Source organism: Bactrocera tryoni, chromosome 5, assembly GCF_016617805.1.
Source record: "Bactrocera tryoni isolate S06 chromosome 5, CSIRO_BtryS06_freeze2, whole genome shotgun sequence".
Lineage (NCBI taxonomy): Eukaryota > Metazoa > Arthropoda > Insecta > Diptera > Tephritidae > Bactrocera > Bactrocera tryoni.
The window spans coordinates 28,543,921-28,545,804 of record NC_052503.1 but is presented as its reverse complement, the minus strand read 5'-3'; the positions used below and the strand labels follow the sequence as shown (position 1 = coordinate 28,545,804).

The window sequence follows — 1,884 nt, the reverse complement described above, 5'->3', positions numbered from 1 at the left end:
AAGCGACATCACGGCTTAAATATAATCATTAAGGCATTAAAATAAAAGAAGTTTAAAAAATTTTATTCAGAAATATGTTTTCTAAAGTGTTGCCACCTATTTAGAAAAATTTAATAAAAGATAGGTTGAATAAAATAAATTTAAATACTACAATAAGGCTATAAAAAAGATATTTTGAAATACCAAAAATAAAAAATATTTTTGTAAAGGGTTGCCACCTATACATTTGCAAATCAAAATTTCATGCTTTAAGAAGTTCATCTTCAACAAGGGATATTGTTTGGATGTAGGAAATTGGCTGCTGAAATTCATTTTAATCGTTTCATTAATCGGTTCAGAATTGGCGTTGCCACCTATAACTTTTTTTGCATAATTAAGTTATTAAAATAATGAAATATTAAGGTGATTTAAAAATAATAGTAAATCAGCAATAAATATGAATGTAATTACGAAAATATAATTTCTTTATTACAAAAATATATATTTATCAGCGTTTCGATTCCACAACAACACAAATAACAGTTGCAATTATCTCAAAATAATACTTCCATCACCGAACATCTCAAATCAATTTGCGACACTTCATCTCATCCGCCAGCACCTTGCCCATCAAAGTTGGATTAGCTGTAACCAAAACATCTGCCTTTTCTAAAGCCTTCACTTTGTCGATGGCCTTGCCTTTGCCACCGGATATTATAGCGCCCGCATGGCCCATACGCCGGCCCGGTGGCGCGGTTCTTCCAGCGATGAAGGCAGCAACCGGCTTAGCCTTATCACCGGAATTGTGTTGCTTCAAATACTCAGCCGCATCCTCCTCGGCGTTGCCGCCAATTTCGCCAATCATCACAATAGCCTTTGTATCGGGGTCTTTGAGAAAAATGTCGATGCAATCAATAAAATTGGTGCCGTTGAAGGGATCACCGCCTATACCCACGCACAGTGTTTGTCCGAGTCCATGCTGAGTAGTCTGATTGACCGCTTCGTAAGTCAGTGTGCCCGAACGCGAAACGACCCCCACACAACCGCGCTTATGTATATTACCCGGCATAATGCCGATCTTACACCACTCCGGTGCTATAATGCCCGGACAGTTGGGTCCAACTATGCGACTTTTCTCCTGCTGCATTAGCGCATCCTTCACACGCACCATATCATGCTGTGGTATACCCTCGGTAATGATGACGATCAGCGGTATTTCCGCTTTGAGTGCGTCCTCAACTGCCTTGAACGCACCCGGTGCGGGTACATAGAGCACTGTCGCGTGAGGATTTAAGGCTTTCTTGGCCTCCTCGACGGTGGCAAAGACGGGCTTGTCGAGGTGTTTAGTGCCACCTTTCTTGGGCGAAACACCGCCTACCAATTTCGTGCCATATTTCAGCGTCTCCTGACAATGAAATGTCGCCTGTTTGCCGGTGAAGCCTTGACATATGAGTGTTGATTCGGCGGTCAGCTTGAGGTTCACCCTCGTCTTGTTGTAGTCCGCGTACTGACGTATTGCTTTTAGTGGAATATTCTTTCGGCTTGTTGCTAACGCATTGCGGAGCACTGAAGGAGCTATGCACATTTTGAGAAAACTCAAATGTTATCGAAATTTTTACGATTTGTTATTTGTTTGAAGAATGAAATTATTTTATGTAAATAAATGTAGAGAAACCCTTTGACATTTAAAAATTGAATGTGAAGAATATTTCGAAACAAGTGTTTATAAAAGTGCAAATCAGATTAGGGGGCAAATAATACTCCGGTGTTCTGGTCCATTTCGTTCGACTAGTACAGCGAAATCTCAGTGGGTAAGCTCCTTAGTTTCGTCTTATAATTTGAAGGTCCCTCTAAATACATATTTTATAACAACTTAGAGAAGGAGCTCAACAGTTCGCGAAAAGT

The 1,884-nt window shown here is 40.1% G+C and overlaps 1 protein-coding gene across 1 annotated transcript; it reads right to left on the bottom strand.

The window, feature by feature from the left end:
* Nucleotides 1-507: 507 nt before the first annotated feature.
* LOC120777932 (succinate--CoA ligase [ADP/GDP-forming] subunit alpha, mitochondrial-like) lies at nt 508-1,644 on the bottom strand. Its single transcript, XM_040109514.1, has one exon. It carries the CDS (start codon nt 1,562-1,564, stop codon nt 563-565), a length of 1,002 nt encoding a protein of 333 aa, XP_039965448.1. The 5' UTR covers nt 1,565-1,644; the 3' UTR covers nt 508-562.
* Nucleotides 1,645-1,884: the final 240 nt, after the last annotated feature.